Source organism: Falco naumanni, chromosome 7 (assembly GCF_017639655.2).
Source record: "Falco naumanni isolate bFalNau1 chromosome 7, bFalNau1.pat, whole genome shotgun sequence".
Taxonomy (NCBI): domain Eukaryota; kingdom Metazoa; phylum Chordata; class Aves; order Falconiformes; family Falconidae; genus Falco; species Falco naumanni.
This window is the reverse complement of record NC_054060.1, coordinates 22258689-22279647: the sequence shown is the minus strand read 5'-3', so window position 1 is coordinate 22279647 and position 20959 is coordinate 22258689. Positions and strand designations below refer to the sequence as shown.

The 20959-nt window shown below is 39.5% G+C and overlaps 1 protein-coding gene across 6 annotated transcripts in view; it reads right to left on the bottom strand.

Annotated features, from left to right (window-relative positions):
• The window catches only part of TLN2 (talin 2), a 206463-nt gene that overhangs the window by 96769 nt on the left and 88735 nt on the right, over positions 1-20959 (bottom strand). For all 6 annotated transcript variants that reach the window (XM_040602224.1, XM_040602223.1, XM_040602228.1 and 3 more), the window contains 10 exons: positions 19224-19321; positions 18466-18595; positions 16853-17005; positions 15828-15970; positions 14218-14345; positions 8859-8922; positions 6630-6734; positions 4697-4852; positions 3663-3764; positions 1000-1076 (listed from right to left, as the gene is read on the bottom strand). In XM_040602224.1, coding sequence (XP_040458158.1) covers positions 1000-1076; positions 3663-3764; positions 4697-4852; positions 6630-6734; positions 8859-8922; positions 14218-14345; positions 15828-15970; positions 16853-17005; positions 18466-18595; positions 19224-19321 — 1156 coding nt within the window. The remainder of the gene's footprint in view (positions 1-999; positions 1077-3662; positions 3765-4696; positions 4853-6629; positions 6735-8858; positions 8923-14217; positions 14346-15827; positions 15971-16852; positions 17006-18465; positions 18596-19223; positions 19322-20959) is intronic.

Here is a 20959-nt window from a genome sequence, read left to right as displayed (position 1 = left end):
ATTTAACAGCTGGAAGCGTTGACAGAAATTCTGGCTTTAACAGCAACACTCTGCTGGGGAAAAAAGTAATTTCAATTGTGAAAAATCTTGTATTCATCTATTGCAAATTTTGGGCTTCTCTGCACAGCACTTAGCTAACAGTATATTCTGGAAGTGATCTGGGAAGTGCAACGTCAAAAGAAAGCACATCTGAAAATGTGTGATCTGTCAAAAGTTGAAATTTCACATAAGGCCATATTAAATACCTAACAAGTCTATCTCCTATAAACCATATGTTTAACAATAAATCAAATAGACTGTTCACATACACACTGCTGACTGCCATCCGCAGAGTTCCAAGAGGACACTGGAGAGGCTCGTTACAGCTTATGGCGTCACAAGCCTATTTCTATTCCTTCACTGCAAGGAAAGATTTAGTATTCCTTTTCGAGAGCATGGCCAGCTTTACAGTTCTACTCCATCAGAAGCACAGCCTGACATACCAGTACCGACACCTCACCTCTACCCACAGCACACCCCTGACTGTTTTGTCTCGAGTGGTTTGGTGAACTCTGTCCACAACACCGTGTACTATTAAACTGACAGAAATCAAACTTACCAGACACCACGGACCTAGCAGACACAAGAAACTAAAACCTTGTAAATCCTAGGTGTTTGCATGAAGATCAAAAATCTGATACAACGTGTTCAGCTCTGCATTGTTACTTCCCCCCCTGCATTTTACTGAATCACAGCCTGAGTTCCTTCGTTCAAGGACCAATTTACCACAAACTGGTACCACTGCTGGTTGCCTTAACAATTTTGCAACACTGCTCTTCAATCCTCCAATGAAGCTAGAAGCCTGCCGAATTCCTTAGGGATAGCACTTCCTTCTATTGAAAAACCCTGTAGAAAATAATGCTTTAACAGTAATAACTATACTATTTCATTTGAAAAAAGCTGCCACAGCTGAAAGTGTTACTTAAAAAAAGAGCATTTCCTCCTGTTGTATACACTCACTTCTTAGGTGAAACAGATTCTTCCAGCATGGTTGATTCCTCATCACCTTCAAGGCCAAATCTATCTTTACTTTGTTTCTGGAGCAGGGGAGTGAAGAAAAGAAAAAGTTAAACAATGTCTGTTGTTTTTGGCTTTCTCTCCATTATTTCCTTGCCATTTATCAGAAACCTAGTCAAATAATCTGCAGAGTCTTGTCCAGCGCTGAACACCATGCTTTCTGGCAGTGTGTGACAATATAATCTCCATCTCAGAAGAGGTGCCATTCAGCATCTAACAGACCAGGTTCTAAACCCTGGCAGATTAAGTGCATAAAGGAAAAAAAGCCTACTGGTGCCTTTTTGAGCAGAGGTATAAAGAAAGTGCTGAGATACTGTCTTTTCTCACAGAAAATAAAACCGTTTTGAGGACTGAGTGATATGCAACAACTGCAAATCCCAGCAGAAATAGGACATATACCATCCTCTTTCCCATTCTATTCTAACTCAGTAACATCAGACTGACTCAGATAACTAGAACTCAGCTACAAGTCATATTTAGCATCCTGAAACGTTACTACATGGTGCTATCTACCACTAGGAAATACATATCACAGTAAAAATGATTCACTTAATACTGTATCCAAGTTATTTTACCATAGTTACTTCAAAATTCTGGACAGTCTGCACATCTGACTTTTTGAGGCAGTTGTTTTATAGTGGTATAAGGGAGATAAATATACACAAGGGGATTAAGTCTAAACCACTACAAACAACAGGAAACTACTGTAAGTCATAGAAGTAGAGCTTTGTAAAAACAGTCTGTTTCTGCTTGTGACCTGGTGTGAAGATACTGCCTGCTTCCACCTTGTCAAGTGATGTGTAGTCTGAATATATACATGTAAGTAGAGGAACATCCACTGTGACCTTGGGTACATTTAATGGGAACTCCTCATGCACATCCATACAGCCTCCTCCCCCCCCCCTCCGCCACTTTCTCCAAAGAAGTTCTTACTATTATAGTTTATGTATGAAATGAAAGTGCCTATTTCTACTTGAGATTGTGCCTTATTTCCATATTATTGTGAAGTAAAAGAAAAAAATCTGGATTAAAAACAAATTAAAAGTTACTCAAGTTCAGGGTTCCCTGTCAACTGATAAATGACCTACTACTAAAATTGCAGGACAAGAGGGTCTGGGGGGTGTTGCACCAATAATACTTAATCAGGAAAAAAAAAAGTGCCACCAATCCACCACACCAGAGCAAATGAGTTGGAACAGTCTAAAACACACCAAGAATTAACATTATGCAACTGAGAGTGATAAACCATACTCTGAGGCATGCATCACAGAAATAACTTGGGCTCAGTAACTGGAAACTACATGCTTCTCATATGCATCATGAAGCATCAAGGGTGTTTATTACTTAACCTGATCCCAATTCATTCATTTTAAAACTGGCTGTGTCAGCAGATTGTAAAGAAGAACTCAGAGGACTGGAAGGGAGTGGAAATATGCACATCTGTATTCTATCAAGACAGAAAGGCTTCTTTTGTTTGGCACTAAAGAGCAAAGCCACTTCTGAAACTTAAGAGCTAGAATCAAGTTTTAAACCATATATAGAAATCTAGAGTTTACTTAACATTTATTAATCTGAGACTGACAGCCTCAGAGAAAAAGGCATATACTGTGATGAATTCTGGCAATCCTCCTCAACCTCTGATTTCATAACACTTGATGTTACATCCTACACTGTTCACATGATCAAGGGCAATAAAATCTCCTGAGCTGCTTAGCTTTCTGTCATTTCTCTACTATTAAAATCTATTACAGCAGATAATGATGTAGTTTAGTTGAACCTTAATAAAGTAAAAATTTGTCAAGGAGCATCCAGTGCTATTTGAAACACCTCACTTTTCTATACAACATGCTTAGAGTAGGACTATTCAGCTCCATGTTTGTTAGCAAAACTGGTATTTTTTGCTGTTGCACTTGTTTAGTTGTGAATATTTTGAATGCTGAAGACGCGTATCAGCCTCTCCTCTCTCCTGCCAGGCACGCTTCATAAGACCAAGTTTCAAGACAGTCTGGTCTCTTCACAAACACTTATTTTATCCCACTCTGCACAACTGAGAGGTAATACTTTGCTTTACTGATCACAATATTTTAATGCAATGTAATGGAGTTTATTTTGTTTGTTTTCATTTGTTGTGGGTTTTTTTTTAGTTTTGCCAAAACCTTTTTCTCAGCTTTGATGCATTATATACAGAGCTGCTGAACAACTATTGTGTAGTCCTTAATGTGGTTTTAAATGCAGCTTCCAGGGGATCCTTCCTTCACACCTGATGCACTACTTCAGTCCATAGCTCGAAATCCATAGTTGAAGTTTTGGACTCTTCTCTGGATATACACTTATAGTCAGCACTTCACCTTCCAGACAGAAAAACAGGCTGTACCGAGCCTGACTCATACTACCACTATAGTTAAGAGCCTTGATACCTTCCAGAAGCACTCCTTAAATTAAACAAAGAGCTTCTATTACTTAAAAGTAAAAATAAATAACATCAAAACATAAGACACAACACTGACTTTATGAAAGAAAACTGCAGCTTGCACCCATTTGAGCTTTTGTATTGCTGTACAGTGATTCTTACTGCATTTTTACTATATGTCATCTCAGTACTATACCTTCTTTAGGATGATATCAATGTAACCTGCAATTAACTGAGAGATCTGTTCTCCTTCAGTGGTCTGTACTGAGTAATAGCTTTCCTGATATTCACCAAAATCCTAAAGGAAAAGAGGAAGAAATGAAAAAAACCTGTTTGAAAATGTAAAGTAAGTAAATGAAGAAACAGTAGGAAATACGAGTGAAAGAATTCAAATTTTAAGTTGTTTGCATAGACATTTTATTATACCCAACAGTAAAAGGAACCGCTCCAAGTCAGTCTCTATGGGGGGTGGGGTGGGGGTGGGTGGGGGATGAGGGAGGAGAGAGGAAGGATGCTTTTATTGCAGCTTATTCACAGATGTTTAATATATTGAAATTCCTGAGGACTAAGAGATACTTAGTCTGACTTTATCAGATTCAGTCACTGAAGGATGGAGAAAAGTCTTTAGAATTTTATTCTAAAGCATAATCACCCATGCAATTGGAAATTAGATGCACACGATTAAAGTGAATATAATTTTCTAGCCACTGCCTCTTGCTCCACCGCTTTAAACAACCTTTTCATATCCAAAATTCTCTTGCTGCAGTGGTCTCTTATGGACCAAATAATTAACAAAACATCACATTCATGAAAGTTCTTTAAATCCATAGTTATCAAGTATGTAATTGAACTATGTAGCTTTGTTTATGTTTCTATCTTGCAAGTCACAAAGTGGTTATGAATGGCAAGCACCATAAGGGTGTAAGCAGATGTGAATAATGATGCTTCCTGAACTGTTTTAGAGGTTAGGCACAGAACAGCTTTAAACAGTGTTTTTTGAAAAGATTTAAAGAGTACTTTTGGGAAACTAGTCTGTCTAGAAACGTCAAAATACAAACTGACCCCAGACACCAATATGGGCTAGTTTATTAGTTTCAGACTCAGTGGCTCTATATAATGCTAGAAAATTACAAATAGAGCAAGTTACATGAAAGAAACTGTCCTAAGTCCATCTTCCTTTCTCCTTGGCACATAGAGCCCTCTCCTTCTGCATATAGTCAGAAAGATTACCAGAGTGAAGCTTTTAGGTGAGGCAGCCCAGCGTTTCACAGTTGTCAGTGGCCATTCCTGCAACACTTCCTTGGTCTTCTCATCCACACGCATCACTGAGTCTTTGGTGACACCCAGCAAACGAGGAACCAGCTTGTTTTTGCCTTTCATCTTTTCCTATAATGAGTGTGAAAGATTGTTTTTCATTCAAACAGCGCTTGCTATAGCAGAAAGGAAAAGCGTGAGTGAGTATACTGACAAAGGGAAGCAACTGGTCCGTAGAGAAGGACAATTTAAAGCTCAGGCTCCATTTGTTTGGTCACAGACCGATTCTGAAGCAATGCATTAACATTAAGAAGCTCTGGTCTTTACTATGCAGTTCAAAAGACACTCCCTTCTCCCTCCTCCAGGAAAATGGAGCATTTTAGAGACTGTGGTATCAACTCTTTGGAAGTTACTTAAAAATCCCCATGATGCCAGTCCTCCTAGACACAAGACTTCTCCTGTAAAACTGTATTAGAGAAGCTGAATTGGAAACTGGCACCAGGAAGACTCAGAAGTTAGGCTGCCCTCACTGTTTCTCTATAAAATTTCTGGAGAAGTTAAGGAAAGAAAGGCCCACTGGGGCTGACAAATAGGTACAATCAGCCATAATCTGTCCCATATTTTGGATTTGAAATCTTAGTTACTTTCAATCCCCAAGAACATCCTAGCCTATGCAAATATCACAAGAAAGGGGGCAGAGTCAATCTGCATGCTGCCAGCTGATGTCTCCTTACTTACTGGGCATTCTGCCTCCTTAGCTTCCCAAGGTCGCAGAGCATAGGCCCAGGCTAACAATTTGGTACATAAAATCCATCATAAACCAGAAATGAATCCATATGTCCCATTCCCCTGAATCTATGTAGGGCAGAGGTTTTATGACATGGTTACTTGATTCATGGTTACTGTTTGCATTAAGCTATGACAAAAAAAAAAAGCAAGGCACTAATAAAAAATACAAAAAAATACTTTTACCTTTTACCATACAGGTCAGCCACATTGTGTTAAGAAATTCCCAGTGAATTAGCAGCTTGTTTTAAACATGCAGTCTTGTCAGTATTAATGTTTTAGTTATGAAAATTGCGCACCATAACTTTAGTAATGTTTCTAATACACAACTTAGCCCAACAGCTCTGTTGGAGAGTTGAGACTCCTTTCACCGTTAACGGTGCCTAACAAGACATTCCCTTAAAGGAAGCAAGACAAGGTAATTCTTTCAAAGTGTACTGTATTAATAGAATTATCCTCTGCATATTTTTCATTCTATTTTCCCCTTCTATCCACTTCATTAGAATTTGTGGATGACTGAGTACTTCAGGAAAAGGCAACCTACTGATAATCAATACAAAGATTCTATAATGGTGGGAACCTAAAAATGAAAATGTATCCCCAAATTTAGCACCCTTTCCATTCTATGTCAGTGCTTACTGAATACTCAGGCACTAACGCTTCAGTCTAGTTTTCACAGTGGAATGTCAGTATCTTGGCACCAAACTGTGCCAACAACCTTAAGACCATGACTTGTTTTATTGTAAGGATTAAGAGAAATTAATCACACAGCTGATGAAGTTGCTTTTCAGATGCAATTTTTCAGCATGCAATCCACATCACCATTAAACTTCTAAACAGGAACCACTTAGGAGTTCTTTGTGAATGTTTTTGTGAAGACAGTACTTTGTCAGTAATCAAAAGAAAAAAGAAGACATGTCAATGTAAAGAAATTAAATCATGACAAACTCAACTTCCTTTCTGGAAGCAGTATGACAAGGATCTAAACTAAGATTATAATTCTGTCCCACATGGTAATTTACATGTTTTTCCAAATGCTGCTTTCAGACAGACCCACTCAGTGCGGAATCTGAGGTAATATATAACCAACCCCACAATACGGTCACAGCAAGATCTACATTACCTTAACAAGAAAAAACGACACTCCGTAGGTCCGCAGAGAACGGGCTAGTTTCACATACTTCACTTTGGCTTCTATTTCAGTCATCTCACCACAGTTTTTGTGCTCCTGTAATGAGAGCTCAGCATCACTTAGGCAGAAACAATGCTTTCTGGTAACAAAAAAAAGGGTGTGTCTATCTGTTTAAGGATGCTTAGTTAATATTCATTACAATTATTAATATTTGAAAAAATAGTGGCTAGAAATGTTAGCAAGACTGTGTCCTGTAATTCCTCACATTGGAGAGCATACACAACCTGTGCAAATGGAAGACTCTTCTGACCATCATCCATTCTATCTGTGCCTCTGATCAAGCACATTTAAAGCACTTCTGAATCAGTTAAAGATTCTAGGTATTGCTGCTATTTGACACCATTATGTTTCATACAATTAACACCTCTTTACTCAGCTTTCAAAAATCATTTAGAAGTCCCAGCACCCATGTGTTTTTCCAGGAACAGACTATTTATTCCTGCTTTGTGCCCAAAACTTTTGATTCGTGAGACCCTCAAGCCTTGTAATTGACCATTTGTCATCTCCTGTAGGTACTTCCAACTGGCTATTTTTTTGCCAGCTGCACCGTTATCCTCAATGTTTTCCATTACATGAAAATAATTCTACAGGTGAGGAAGAAGCAATGATTTCTCTATGATTTTTTTCAATTTTTTTTTCCAGTTCTTTCTGAAATACCCATCTAGGCATGTCTCATCACTCAATTTCTCTTTATTATTTAAAGAATTTACTCATTAGTAAACTTTATTACCTGTAACTAATGACAACTACCGATATTATGTATTTGGCATCTGCTCTCCTACCCCAGACCGTTCTGCTGAAAACCCTATGGAAATACTATTTGTGGGATTCCCTACCCCAGCGCATCTTCCCCTCACACTCCAACCGCTGGCTGCCACCCCTTTCATGCTGACTGATGGCAGCAGAGGGAGCACCAAGAACATGGGAAACGCTTCCCACTCGTTTCAGTTACCATCTTGACAGTGTTCCACGGAGGAGCACTGGGAGGAGCAACCGCAACTCCAAAACCCCTTTTGCATCCCAAGGACATAGACAGAGAACACAGTCAGGGTCCTGAAAGAGCAAGGAGCCCAGATACAATCATTGCAGATGGAATATTTAGCAAAAATCACCTGTCAAACTCAACAACTTTATAACTCAGGGAAAGAGCTGATTTTTTTCCAAGAAGACAGCCTGCATATTCTACCTTGCTGTTCTGTCTTCGCCAGTTTCAATGCCCTCACTGATGAACTTTTTGTCCATGCACCGAAGCATGTAATGATTGAAACGACTTATACGTTGTATTTGACACAGGCAAAAATCACGTTCTGTGAACAGCATGACCGCAATGCTCAGAAGTGAATCAATCTTTTTTTCACTTTAACTGCAACATCACTGCCACCAGCTACAGCTACATGGTAAAGAGTCAGACATATTCACCTACAAGGAAGCTCCAGTTAGAACAGATTTACTGAGCTCCAGAATTCCTAGACTAGGATTGCAACAGACATAGGAAAGTATGTGACCTGTTCCTGCTCTTCAACCTATCTCCCAAGCTGAGAAGACAGATCACTGGTATGTCCCTTCCCCACACCATACGACTGGATTTCAGCTGTTAACCTCAGAATTTTTCAACTACTATTGTATTGCCAAACTTGTGTTTCAGTAGGCACAGATATTTAGTGCATCTACTGTACTCAGACTTCGAGACCACTTCCAGTACATCGGTACATTTTATACTCAACTGCTTCAGTCTTTTACAACTGTGCGGTTCCCAGACACATCACTGAACTCAAGAATTAGCTAGCAGAACTCCACATGACTTGAAGCTCATGCTGGAATAATGAAGGCATGAATTTAAAACTGGTTTTCCTAAATGTGCTTCTACTTTAGTACAAATACACATCCTTACATTTCAATGTAACAGAGAAAAAGGTCTTAAGAATACTGAATATTCACTCTCTCCCCTTCAACAAAGTACACTGAATAATCATCAGTGAAGAAAAAAGGATCAGGACAATACATCTGCTGAAGAAAGAAAAGAAAAGCTGTCAGATTCTTTACATTTGATTTTCTGATAGTTACATAATTCAAGTATATACAGAGTATACACCTGTGAAAGCTCGTATTTTTCTCATAAAGGAAGTGAAACTACAGTTGTTTTTTCAGCCTCACAATTACCTGAAATATTCTCTTTTCAGCCCCTCGTTGTTTGGTGTATTCTTTAGGCAGGAATTCTTTTAGGCTAGGGAAAAAAAAATATCCATAGTTAATGGTGCTGTCTTAAGTGGGGATTCTTTTCATGCTCCTTTATTGGCATTAAGTCCCCCAAGCTTCCTAAAATGGGCATAAAATACCTATCAAGTGACACAAAACACTCTGGCTGGGTGAGAGCAAGAGGATAGCTACATAATGAAGAAAACCACTTCAGTTACATCCCTACTTAATGCCTCTTCATATTTTGAAAAGTCATCAAAAGTAAGTAATAGCTGGGACTCCTTCTGTTCTTAGCCTATATGATGTCTCTCAGCAGCTCAGAGGGGTTCACATCTAAACCCCAACACACTCAGTGCAATCTGGGGGAGGGAGGGGACATCAAAACTCGAGCCAGCTCTGCATCTGAGTTCAGGCACTGCTCTACTTTCCAGTAGCATTCTGATTTACTGACATGCAGGACCAAGTTCTTCCTCTCTGTCTTCCAAGAAATTTTAGAACACTACTATCTTACCAAAAAACCACAAAGACATTGAAGTGGACACTTAATACCAGTCAGTATCTCAAAAAAAAAAAAAAAGTAAAAAATAACCAGTCCTAGTTTCTGGAGCACTGAAATACTAAGGGTCTCGGAATACAAAGTTAATTAAGCAAGCTCAGCCTCCATGATATAGTCAGAAAAAAAAATCTTTAAACACCTCAGCTGTACTTCCTCACTGTACAACAAAATTAACCTTTTATCTCAGCCAAACAACACCTCAGTTTGAAGACATATCAACCACCCTTTAACAAACATCAGTTCTTTTCCGGATTGCACCTTCCTATCTGGGACACTCTACTCTGATGAAACTATTTAATATATTCAGCAGTTCATTTTCAACCTGAATAAACTTCCACAGTTCAAAAATATGTTTTCTAAGGATCCTCCCTGCTTTGGACTATCAAGAATCACAGAAAAAGTATGACTGGAGAGTCTCCTCCTCATTTTGATTTAAGCAAGCACACTACTAACACAGAAAGCTAGAACTACCAACTATCATAGCAAGTTACAAGTTTTAAGAAGGATGGATTTTTTAAAATAAGATTTTTTAAAAAATTGCTCAACTGTTCTGTGGGGGGTTTCTTGGGTTGGGGGCAGGGGGGCATGGATGTTTGTGGCTGGGATTTTTTTTTGTTTTATTTTAAAACACAAAAGCCTGCCATTGCAGACAACAACTAAAAATAACTCCAAAGAGTAAATCAGGATTTTGTGCTTTCTTCAAAAGTACTATTCAGTAGTGAGATAATCAGTTTTGTTCTTTTATAAATCAAAGTAAGAACAACTGTCCTTGCTAATCTTTCTTCCAATGCTCTGGTAGTTACATCTCACTAATACATGATAATGAAATCTCTTCTCAGGACTTACTTACACAGGCACATCATGGGACAGGGAAGGCTGGAGAGCCAAATTAACTTTGTAGATAATAACTGAATACAGTTTATTATCCTAAAAAGCTGGTGCCTTTATTCTGAAAGACATAGTGCTTTTATACAGAATTTTATAGGTTCAAACCAATTTGGCTAAATTAATTTTCAAAACAAATGAAAAACAAAAACCCAACCCAAACCAACCAAAAAACCCAACCCCAAACCTAGTTAAACTCAATTTAGTTCTGGAAATGGATTTATATAGAAAAATGATAGCAATCAATGTACTTCCAACTCTCATCTTTTATTAACCAGAGTTAATTTTCTCAGCTATCTGTATGTAGATAAACTATGAAGACCATTACCTTCTTAAGCATGCCTGCTTACTTTGTTAGCTAATATACACTCTAAGACATTGCTGAGCAAACATTATTCAGACCTTCTTTAGCACCAAGAGTTAAGAAAACAAATCTGAGCTTTGTCCACCAAGCACCATTTGGTATACTCTTGCACATGTAGCTGCCAGTTAGATCAGGTGCTTTTTCCTTGTATCACCTTCCCTTATTTTTCAATCAATAGATAAGTAATCACCTCAACTGAGAGAGTAAAATGCTAGTTGTAAACAGACTGAAATTACTTTAATGCTACACCTATAATCTAAGATATTTTCTTTACAATACAACAAGCAATAGTTTCACTTTATTTAGCAGATTAACGGAGTTAGCAAAATCTCCTGGAATATACCATCTTCTTTAATCTCTTTAATTATATATCATTACAATGGACAACGAACTCAGTTTAAAAAAAGCATCTAATAGCAAGCAGTGTTTATTTAACTTCATTAGCTGTGAGTTTGTTCCTGCAGTTCTGAAGATTATACATGAGTGCCAACATACTATTGTTTTTCATTAGCATAAAGGTATATCCAGTGTTCTTGAAAAAGGCAGTTTAAGACTATAAAACAGGCTATATTAAATAAGTGAGCTTACTGGTCACCAAGTATGCTTGGAAATAAAAAGCAGAGGTGGGCGGCTTTAGGTGCTCCTTTCCTATCTGCATATGAACAGTACAAGTTCTTCATTAGATCCTCTCTCAGCTAATTTAAACACAGTGTTCCTCTGTAGGCACAATGCAAAACTTCAGCTGTATGAGGAAGGGCATGAAAAAGGACGATTTGCAATTTGATAGTGTGAGAGCTTTCACAATTTACTTTGGCATGAGCTTCAAGGAAATTCCAACAACCGATACCAAAGCGTTAACAAGATGTAGGCAATAATCTTTGTCTGTGCCAAGAATAAGTTATCAACGACAAAAAAGGACACAAAAGATCTCTCTCTATAAACATCTTGCAGACATGGCAAACCAAACTAAGCTGTTTCAAAACAATGATATGGATTACTAATGCTATTGTGTTACATGCTGGTTTCTGCATGAGCTGACAGATTCTCCTTAAGGGAATCTGCAGCATGTTCAGGTTTCAGTGGTGAGCGAATGGACACCTCTGAAATGTATTTCACATATTGAGCTGCAGCACACAGTTTACATAAATCATAACTACTTTCATACTTAAAAAGAATCAATGTTCATCTACCAAAATCTAGGAAATAGTTGGATGAAACTTTTAAAAAGCTCCATCTTTTTCAAGAAAAAAAAACCAACATTTTTTTTTCTGAAAGGACAAGAGACTCATTTCTAGAAAAAAAATAATCAGCATTTATCTACACCATTTATATATATTATTCATAATGACTTAGGAGTACTTGACTTGCGTGGACTCATAAAACCAAAGCATGCTTCCATAAAAAGGCTGTGATGAAGGCTATGTACAGCCAAATGCATACAAAAAGAAATCATAAACATGTACACTTGAAATTAGAAAGCAACAACAAAGAACTTACAGTTCTGGAGCAGGCTCCTCTACAGAGGGCAAAACAGAATCACTTCTAGATCAGAAATCCCTAATTTTATGAAACTGATTACACACCAGGATAGTGACCTGCAGGGCTTGATCCTAATACAGTCAAAAACCATTTAAATGGGGTGGGGGTGTGTGTGGGGTGTGGGGGGAGGGGAAGAAAAGGGGGAAAAAAAAGCAGAGATTCCCTGCAGAAAATAACAAGGTTCTAAATTTTGGAATTCCAGTTCTAAATGATTTCCACTGGAGTGACATTCTTCTGACATATAGTTCAGTTATTTACGCCTTTCATTTCCATTAGGATTAAAAAAAAAAGATAATGCACTTCATATGTGTGATGACTTTATTCTGTGGTGGAAGTCTTTTTTGCAATATCTATTGCACATCTATTAAATGCAATATCTAGCTTTGCATAAAAGGAGAAACATCAGCCAGCCAGCGGGTTCAGTCCACCATAAAACACATCTAATATATGGGAGCATAAAAAAAAAAAAGGAAAAAAAGAAAAAAATTCCTTACACTGAGAAGACCAAGTAGAACACCTGGGAAAAACCTAGAAAAATTTAAGCAACTGAACTCTGCACAGCAGTTTGCAAAAATTGCTGGTTAAGTTTGTGGGGAATTATTGCTTTAAAAATTAAAAACAACTACTGCTGGGAACACCTAACTCTTGAAATCATTAAGATGACACAACATCAGCTTGTCACGAGGTAATACCCTAATGGTTTGCTGCAGGAACGAGTGAGTGGAGGGAGAAGGGAAGCAGACAATGGGCAAATCCCAGAGGAAGACTGTTGCGTAACTGTTCACAGTTCCAGGGAATAAGAACCAGGAGTAGACTGAAGCTATTACACTGGGTCCCCGTAACCCTCAGAGACATCAGTAGCTCTGTTCGGAAATGTTTGTGGGCCAGTCAGTAGCAAACAGTACAAAGGATAGATGACTGGATCTGGCGGATGTTTGTTCACATGCTTGCATAACCAAAATCTTTCAAACGCAAAGTGTGTCATACCACCAGTGCTGCAGCACTGCATATTCCAAAGCAAACCACCATTTTAAAGTTATTCCCTGAGATACAGCAAACCCCAGACACGGGCTCATAAAGGAAAAATGAGAGTCAGCAGTGAGCACTTGGCCAGACAGGACAGAAACCAAATACGCACCCACTGTTTTGTGCATCCCATTAAGGTATCAGTGAGCCTCATATGTAAGCAAAGCTTCATGGACTGTGCAGTAAATAGCTTTCTTTTACCTTCCTACATTCCTTTTCTCAGGCTCCAGACCTTGGTTAATCATACTACTGGCAAACCAATCCAAAATCAGAATGGGTAGAAAAATGGGACATCTAAACTTCAGTCAAACTAAACTTCCCTGCTGATAGCAGTAAGGTATCACAATAAAGGTCACATAAAGGTTAAAGGATGGGCCAATTTGTAAGCAGGACTCCTGTCCATGTCTGAAAAGAGCATGATTTTAGATATCTATTAACACAAAGCCACGAGGGGATGAATCTGAACAATTGATTAATGCTACTAAAAAATTTGGAAAATTTAACCTCTACACACAGCAATATTAAATTTATCCAAATGGCAAAGCATCTTTGTACACATTCGTGTCCTTTCCTAGCAAATCAGACATCGTGACAATGTACCGTTGTACACTTAATTCACACATGGCATTACTAAATGCAGGCAGAAGTAGGCCTCTAAGGAAGAACAAAATCCCAGTTCTCCCACATTGCCAGGTGGTTGGGGAAACCAGCTGCAGACCAAACTGGCACCATAGGGGGAACTGGCGCCCTGTGCTGCCTAATGAGCCACTGCCAAAGCTCCCCTCATCAGCTGGTGTTGCTAATTTGTGCAATAAGGCTCCTTTCGCAGGGAGACTGCTACAGAAAACATGCTGAATCTGATTACCTCTGCCTGGAGTACTGAAATGCACTTAGTCTGTGACAATATTAGTTACACACGAGGCCACCCAAATTTAGAACTTAGAAGTGTTTACTCTAAAAATCCAGGTTTGTGTTTGTGTTCTACATGAGGTCCAAACTGGATCTGTGCTTGGAAGCCTCCAAACTCGCAGGCCTTCTCAAAGGAGACAGGATGGGAACCATTCAGAATGTCATCGCGAGCCTATGGGGGTAAGCAAAGACATGTCAGAGACATCCACAGTAACCGTTACATCTCTCAAATTCCTTGAAAGCTTGAACATGGCCCAAGCATCCGGCGACACACTTTTCCGTCTGAATGTCTTTATTATTCCATTTTGGATGTGTTTATGACTACTAAAATAAACAAAGGCCTAGATTATTTTCCGGTGAATATCTACAGAGACTTAGTGAAACCACAATCACAACAACTTTCATCAAAAAGAGGACTTGACACCCATTTCCTGCTGTATGTGTATATAACATCCATATGTACACTTATATGTATGTACACATATATATGTGTGTGTACATACACACATCTAAAGGCTCTTATCTTACCACCTTATAATAGCAGGCAAAATGATCTTTATAACTAGTATGTAAACTCTAGATCACTATTATAGAAATGGCAACAGGAGAAAGCAAACAGCATTTTCCTTCCTTTTGTTTAAATTTAGCAGTCATACAAGATGATGGATTTTATAGCTGTGGCAATAGAAGGCTCATCTACCCATAGACAAAAAACCACAAGGCAGTATCAACACATACTATCATAACAGTAGCCTGAAAGAAATAGCTAAGTGGCAGAACAGCTCAGTGTGATACAGTCTTCTAAAAATACCTGAAAAATGTAATGCGGTCTTACAAGCAATGTCACCTTTATCTTTTGCCTCAGAGTTCTACAGTGTAATTTAGAGCAATCCCATTTGAATCAGCTGCAAGTACAACTGAACATTCCATTAAACCTTCAAGGTTGTGGTTGGGGTTTTTTGTTTTGTTTTGTTCTTTAAAAAAAATAAAATAACTTTAACAAAGAGTTTAAAAGCCTGCTTTTTTCAGACTACATTACAGGCAGCTGCACTGGAGCCTTCAGTTAAATAGCGTCTACTGAATAAAACCTCTTTGCTTTGCTAAGGCATGTGTAGCACTTCTAACAGTATGGGGAAGCTGCCTAGGTGCACTCCCACCACGTTACGTGATACAGTCTGTTTTGAACGGGAAGCATGCCTGCCTTGTGCGCGGTCTGGGATGAAGATTGGAAAGGGAGTGTAGAAGCAGCTCCCTCAGTGATCAGGTGGAAGAGAAAGAGACGAGAAGCGGAAAGCTGGTTGCATGACTGACCTGAGATTCTAAATTACAGAGAAACCATCACAGAATGGGGAGAAGAACTAAAAAGAACAACTTAGAAAACTAAAGGCATTAATGAATTTTGAAGAAACAGGATGTGAAAGGCAATGGATTTTTGCCTGAGTATCCATTATTGGCTTGAAAGTTTTTGATTAAAAAGAATCAGCAAAGGCTCTGTACTATCGTGTAGTTCTTGGAGGGACAGACAAAAAGCCAAATCAAAGGACATCCAGAACTGGAAGATGGAGCATATCATCAGCAACAAAATTTTTCTCATTAACCTGCACAGGTTTCCTCAGACAAGGTAGAACCCATACTTCTGGTCTACATACTGTACCTGAACATAAAGCAAATTAAGCTGAACAGGATCTCTTGAATCTACGTTCTGGTCTGAATAAAAAAACTTTCGTCTCAACAGTAGTGTTTCATTTTCATCGACTCCTTGTTCTCTAAACGTTCGGCTGTGATCTAGCCAATTTACTGTAACAGAACCATAGACATTCACATTGTTAAATACACAGTGTTGCCAGTGTTAAAAGCGGTTGCGAAAATCATGTCATAAGTGGCATTTCCACTGGAGAGGGAAGCACCGCAAAGAATTTTGCTTTCATTTCCATTTCTAGTCATCAGTGTTGAAGAATGAATAACAGTGTTGAGAACTGAATAACAGCACCGCTCAGAAACAAGAATTTCCTACGGCACAAAGCACCAGTAATATTGTTGAAGAAAAAACGATAGTACCATTTTAATACTAAATTTAGAACTTCAAAGCTTCATTGCAAAATTACTTCATCACACTTTCCCCCTAAAACCAGTTGTTGTCTGTTTACTTTTCTTATCCCTGAGTACAATTTTAAAACATCTTCCTGCTAGTCACAGTTAATTTTAGTGCCTTAATGTAAAACAGAAAAAAATATTCTCAGGAATTTATACATAAAACTAATCAAATACTGTCTCAGTTCTTTGGCAAACTCCGTTTACACTTAATATTTATACCTTCAAAGACAAAACTACCTTTTGATGGCTTTCAGTAAGCCTCAATATTTAGATATCCAGCTTTAATGAAAGAGAGAAAAAGTTCATTATAGAAATGATCCTTCATGCCCCTACACTATCAAAAAATTAACAAAAAACACTTCAAAAGACCTGCTAACTCTCATAGCTAGAGAAAACAGCTTGTCCATTTAGCTAGTTTTAAAAATACCTGGTAGCAGATGACATTATATATAAAAGGATGCAAAATACAGGTAGGGATCAATTGAGACACACTGAGGAATCTAAAAATGCATTCCTGTATGGTTTTCTTGCACTGTACTGTGGAAAGATATGAATTGAAGAATTATCCTGGAATACACTACTCACAATCATCATCTGTATGAAGCTTTGCTTTCAGTTTTTCCATTTTTCTTTCATCACGCAACAATGTCCTGTCTTTCTTAAGCGTTCCTGTACTCTCCTCTTTCTTCTCTTCGATGCTCTCCTGGATTAAGGAATATTCCTCATAATTTGTTATTCCTGGAATTATAAATAAATCCAGTGATTGCAACAATAAAAATTTAATACGTTTTAGGAGAAGTGAAATATTATTTTCCACATATTACAACTACAATGGTTAATTTCCAATATAGTAAAGATATTCCAGATGAAATGCTAAAACAGTGTATGGGGAAGGAGATCCCATGAATAATCTAAACTTGCGCATTCCAAGACATGTCTCCAGTATCTGGCATTATCCTTCAAATACACCATTCCTTCATCATATGCTGCATTTGCCACTTTCAGAGAGATGTTAAGGTTTTTTTCTTATCTACCAGGAGACACTGCCAGTTCAAAAACATGATGGAATTAAAAATAGCAGTAAATTCCAGAATAGAGACATGCCATAGTAAATTTCCTTTCATGGATGCCTACAATTACTTCCTAAGAACTGAGCAATTTCAACTTGCTCACGATGTGTAGAAGAAATGGGGCAGAACAGACTGAGGCACAGAAACCATGTGAAATACAATTATTTTTTTTAGAGTTTCAAAAGTAAATTCTTCCCATGAATTTTACATGAAATGGAATCAAAATTCAGTTCACAACATTTAGCATATGTGCTAAATTTCTCTAATTTCTTTGTGCTGTTTGGTTTTTTTCCACTGCTTGGTAAAGCATGTTTGTTATACAGGAAAGCAAATTAAATGCTCACCTACGTGACCCCATTAAAGAAAATAAGTCAAATTTTTTTGAAGTAAATTAGTTACAACACATTAGAATCCAGCATAGAAACACTCAAACAAAATTGAAATGAATGAATTTAAATTCAGCTTAATTCACTTTCCAAGTAAATTAGTCTAAATTAAATTAAGGCCACTTTAATTCTAAATGAGAATTAAGCAACAGTTTAAGATGACTTAAACTAATCCATGTTGGATGCATGTTTATAGTTGAATAAGAATTAGTTTTCCAAAATGCGTCTATTTAGATAAATACAAAGACAGGCTATAACCAATAAAACACATTTATGACCAGCTATTCTGGATAGCTTCCATGTGTCATTTCACAAATGATATAGTACTGTGATCAACTCTTAATTGTAACAACACAGAACCCTAAGTTTAGGTATATTCCAAGTCACCAGTATTTATCTTTTATCTCATGAAAATTAAATATAAATTTAATTCTAATTCTCTACCATATAGCAGGAAAGTGTATGTAAGTGTATCACATAATAAAAGCTTTATAACTGTACAGTCAGGTAACTTTGTGCCTTCAAGTGCTAAATACTGAAGAATGTAGCTAACTCTCTATTGACTTCCATAAAACCTGCACAACAGATTTAAAAACCACTGTTTGGTAAATGTTAACTGATAACAATTTTTTTTTAACATATGTGCCAATTTCTAGTCAGTAATACACATAACATCCTAAAAATCAAGACTCAAATACAGCAGAAACCCAAATTCTTAGGTATGCGGGTCCCAAAATCTTACCTATCCTGCTGCAAATGGTAACCAGCAATTCACCAACTGTTTTAGAATCATCCACCATGACTGTTTTCACTGAGCCATCCAACATACGTATTTTCTGTGGTCTCTGTTTCTTTTTGTACTCCAGTATATCCTAGGAAATAAACAATACTGCCTCTAAATGCTTTTGGAAGCTACCACAAGCCAGCCCACTAACTTAGATACCTAAATCAGGATTTCCTCCTGCCCCCCAAACTGGGTTTTTCCTTTGTTACACTATAGGCAAACTTATTCATGTAACAAACTTGAGAAGTGACTGCTTTTAGTTCTGACAATGCAATTTTTCTAGAATTTGTCCTAGCTAGCAAGACCAAAACCTAGACAGGGCAGGACATATCAAAGTACTTTCGTGTTGCAAAAACTAGTTTAGCATTTAAAAAGGATAGTGATGCCTTCTGGTTGTAAGCATAACGTGAGCATCATCTTTAGCACACAAGAGAACTACACTATAATGCAAGGTCACCTCAAATACAAAGCTTATTACAAGACTTTTTTGTCTTTATGTTAATCACTCTGTGAAGACTCTACTGGCCACAGTAGCTCATGGTCACAACCAGGTGCAGGAAAACACTAACTACTGAGGTTCAGCAGAGAAGCGGGCCAATTTCAGGAACAGACTCAACACCCTCCTACCCTCCAAATGCTAAACATTAGTCTTGCTGTTTGGAAAAGAAGTTTTCTAAAAACGTGTTGATGAAAGAAGCAACTGAACTGCACCATACCCCATTTCTCAGCATGTAATAATCCAGTGTTCTTCCAGCCTCCAACCATATACCTTTTCGAGGATCATCATCTGACAAGAACAATCCATAGTCAGAGGCTGTGGAACAGAAGAGACAGAGAGGCATTGAAAAATATAAAACCTAATAAAGCCAACATGGTTTTATTCAAGGTTATACAGCTCCAGGGATAAGCTTTCATTATACTTCTCTTCCATTCTTAATGAACATTAGATAAAAATTTTTTTCTGTGCCTCAGAAAATACTTGGCTTAGCAGCAGACAGCAGGGTAGATCAGGCTTTATGGAAGACTTGAACAAAAGCTTCGCTAAGCAAGAACATGTCACATCTACTGTGTAATTTGTATTATATTTGTAATTACTTCTCTTTAAGACAAGCTTTTTCAAATGCTTATAGGTCTTGCTTTGGAATTGACTAACCAAAAATACAAGCAGTTTGGGCTTAACCATAGTACACTATTTCAAGCAGTAGTTCTATTTAAAAGAAATATAGCTAGTTTTCAACCCTTCACATATTGAATTTATGCTAAACTTCGGAACCTTTTTGGTAGATACTTCAGGCTTAGGCATTTAAAATATACAAGGCTTCTCTATGAGGAGCAGGACGAAGTGCCCACAGTCCAGGAGGGAACAGTTACTGACCTGCTGCTCCACCGAGACACGCGCGCGCCTGCGGGGCCGGATGGGACCCACCCAGGGGTCCCGAGGGAGCTGGCGCAGCAGCTCGCCCAGCCACTCGCCCTCGTTTACCACAGCCCTGGCCAGCCAGGGCGGCCCCCACAGACAACGTGACGCCCATCTGCAGGAAGGGCAGGAAGGAGGATCCGGGGAACTACAGGCCCGTGGGCCCGGCCTCGGTGCTGGGGAAGGCCATGGAGCAGCTCCCCCCGAGTGCCGGCGCACGGCACGTGCGGGACCGCCGGGGATCGGGCCCAGCCCGCACGGGGTTATGCCAGGCAGGTCCTGCCTGACGGGCCCGAGCTCCTTCTGCAACAACATGGCGCGCCCAGCGGACGGGGAAAGGCCGCGGGTGGTGCTGCCTGGACCTCAGCAAAGCCTTTGGCACCGCCTGCCGCAGCATCTCCTGGAGAAACCGGCTGCTCGTGGCTGGGCCAGTGTGTTCTGTGCTGGGCAACAAACTGGCCGGGTAACGCGCTGGCCCAGACGGGTAACGCGCCGGCCCCAGACGGGTAACACACCGGCTGCAATGGCCGAGCCCAGAGCGGGTGGGGAACAGAGTTACCTCCCGCCAGCGGCCGGGCACACGGGGCGTCCCCAGGGCTCCGTGCTGGGGCCAGTCCGGTTTAGGATCTTTATTGAGGATCTGGGTGAGGGGATCGAGTGCACCCTGGCCAGCCTGCAGGCGACACCCAGCTGGGTGCAGCGCTGACCTGCTGGGGGGCAGGGGGCTCTGGGGGGGGGCTGGGCAGGCCGGGCCCATGGGCCGAGGCCAGTTGTGTGAGGGTCACCCCGGCTCAGTGCCCGGCCCGTGGGGCACAGTGACCCCAGGCAGCTGCGGGCGGGGGCAGGGGGCTGGGAACTGCCCGGGGGGTGGCGGCTGAGTGTGAGCCACAGAGTGCCCAGGTGGCCAAGGAGGCCAGTGGCATCCGGGCTCGTATCAGAGGCAGCGTGGCCAGCAGGGCCGGGGCAGCGACCGGCACCCTGTACTCAGCACTGGTGAGGCTGCCCCTCGAATCCTGTGTTAGACAGGATAATACG